We start from the raw sequence: 2,583 nt of genomic DNA, 5'->3' as shown, positions 1-2,583 counted from the left end.
GTTCTCTTCCAATCCCATGTGTTTTTCTTCATCGAACTGAACATCACGACTGATGACTATGTTTTTTGGTGATTGGATTAAAAAGCATTGTAAGCTTTTGATCCTCACTAACTCCAAGAAACTAGCACACTTTACTGCCTTGTCATCCAGCTTTTCTTTTGGCATCTGGAACATGTGCATATGCTATGCACCCAAAAAGAGAATTCTGAAGTGATCAACATGTAGGCTTAGATCCACACCAGGCTTCTGTTGGTGTAATATTCTTTACACAAACGTAGGGCAACGATTCAATATATGAACACTCCATTTAAACTGCTTCAGGCCAGAAACTCTTCGCATTTTCCCTTCAGTAACATTACTACGAAACCATGTTCATAATTGTACGATTTTTCTTCGTTTCCGCCACCCCATTCTGTTGTGGGTGAATATGCTGCTGTAAGTTGCCTTTTTATTCCATGCATTTCACAGAAATCATTGCAAATTCATGTGAAAGTAAATTCACCACCACGGTCTGTTCGAAGGATTTTTTTAATTGGAAATTAAATTAAAAAGAACATTCCTTTTCACTATGAGCTTTAAATTTCTTTGAACACAGTAAAAGCTTCAGACTTATCTTGCAAAGAAAGTAAACTCATGTCTTTCGACTGCAATCATCTAAAAGTAAAGGAGATAAAATACCTTTGTTAATTTGTTGCCATTTTGAGGTTGGATTAATTGGTCCACAAATGTCCGAGTGAACCAAATGAAGAGTTTCTTCAGCTCGCCAAGCTTTTCCTTTTGGAAAGGAATCTCGAGGTTGTTTCCCCACAACACATTCCTCACATAATTCAGTAGTGACAAGTGATTTTTGGAAGCCCAGTCACCATGTTTTTCTCTTGCAATGCCTTCAAGCCATCGAAATTTAGATGCCCATAACGATAATGCCATAAACCAAGTTGAGTCATGCATTTTCGTTGAAAAACAGGTTTGAATTTGATCCTGCATGTATAATGGAAACATTGCGATTGCTTTGTCATTCTTGCTTCAGCAATTACTCCCTTCTCTGGATGATGTATTTTGCAACAACCTGCTGCAATGATTATTGTATATCCCTTCTCTTGCAATTGTCCCATGCTAATCAGATTACTCTTTAATTCTGGAATGTAGAAAACACTGGATATTGTCTGCACTGTGTTGTGTTTTGCATAAAATCTCACATTTCCCTTTCCCATGACAGTAATGAACATGCCATTCCCAAGCTTTACTGTATCTTTTGTAATTTTCATCCAAAACAAGAAAATAATTCCTTGTTTCCACACATGTGGTTGCTGCACCCTGAATCCAAATACCATTTGTCTGATTTGGATTCTTCTTCTTTCAAGAAATGCCATTAAAAAGCATTTCTTCTTCGGCTTCAGCTTCTACAAGATTCACCTTCTCTTCTTTATCTGTGCACTCATACTGATAATGGCCATACCTGTGGCAATTATAACATTGAACTCGTGATTTGTCAAATGGTTTTTGATCATAACCACGACCTCTTCCACCACGTCCTGTACCTCCTCTGCCCCAGCTGCGACCTCTTCCATATCCCCTTGAAAGTACTCCACCATTCATTGATACTTTCAGAACCTGTTCCTCAGGAATAATGCTCACCATCCGCTGCTCATGCAATAGCAATGAGCTTTGTAGCTTATCAATCAAAAGTTCTTCAATGTTGTGTGATTCTTCAATGGAGCAGACTACATAGTTAAACTTTGCAGACATTGATCGAAGAATCTTCTCAATTATCGTAACATCCTCCATTTTATCACCATGTATTCGCATTCTATTTGCAATTGCAAGAGTGCGTGAAAAATAACCATCGACTGACTCTCCAGTATTCATGTGGAGAATTTCAAACTCTTTGCGAAGAGTTTGAAGCTGCGCCCTCTTCACTCTTGTTGATCCTTGATACTTCTTCTTCATTGAGTCCCAAATCTGCTTGGATGTGTTCTTGTGGAGAATGGTCTCTAAAATCCCCCGATCAATTGCTTGGAACAAGTAATTTTTTGCTTTAAGATCCTTCAGTTTCTGATCTTCAAGAATCTTGGTTTGTGCGTCTGTCAGCACACTTCCAACTGTTGGTTCATTGATTCCTTGTTCCACAAGACTCCAATACTCCTTTGACCTCAAGAAATTTTCCATCAGCATACTCCAATGGTCATAATGACCATCAAAGCGTGGGATTGCAGGTTGCACGTAATTATTTTCTGATGCCATGTTCTTTGCTGCAGCAAAAAGGCACAAAACTCACAAACTCACTATCTCTCTTTTCCCTGTGTTTCCCAGTGTTTCTCTCAATCTCACCAGTGTTTCTCTCAATCTCACGATCTCTCTTCCCTGTGTTTCCCTTAACTTTCTGGTTTGTCACACTCTCACACTCTCAAGCTCAAGATAGACAAATATCTCCATTGGTATGAGGCCTTTTGGGGTATAGCCCAAGAGCAAATCCATGAGGGCTTAGGCCCAAAGTGGACAATATCATACCAATGTGGAGATAAGTGGTGTCCGTAGTTCCTACAAGTGGTATCAGAGCCTTGCCCCGGAGTTAGCCATGATGAA

General features: G+C 39.4%; 1 protein-coding gene across 1 annotated transcript; it reads right to left on the bottom strand.

Moving 5' to 3' along the window:
• Nucleotides 1-1,356: 1,356 nt before the first annotated feature.
• On the bottom strand, nucleotides 1,357-2,241 carry LOC140955676 (uncharacterized). Its single transcript, XM_073409702.1, has one exon. The coding sequence runs from the start codon at nucleotides 2,239-2,241 to the stop codon at nucleotides 1,357-1,359; it is 885 nt and encodes a 294-aa protein (XP_073265803.1).
• Nucleotides 2,242-2,583: the final 342 nt, after the last annotated feature.

This window comes from Populus alba, chromosome 6, assembly GCF_005239225.2.
Source record: "Populus alba chromosome 6, ASM523922v2, whole genome shotgun sequence".
NCBI lineage: Eukaryota > Viridiplantae > Streptophyta > Magnoliopsida > Malpighiales > Salicaceae > Populus > Populus alba.
This window is presented reverse-complemented; position numbering and strand designations above follow the sequence as displayed.

Excerpts from the sequence above, each read along its gene's own strand:
- LOC140955676 (XM_073409702.1), bottom strand. The coding sequence starts at position 2,241 with ATGGCATCAGAAAATAATTACGTGCAACCTGCAATCCCACGCTTTGAT.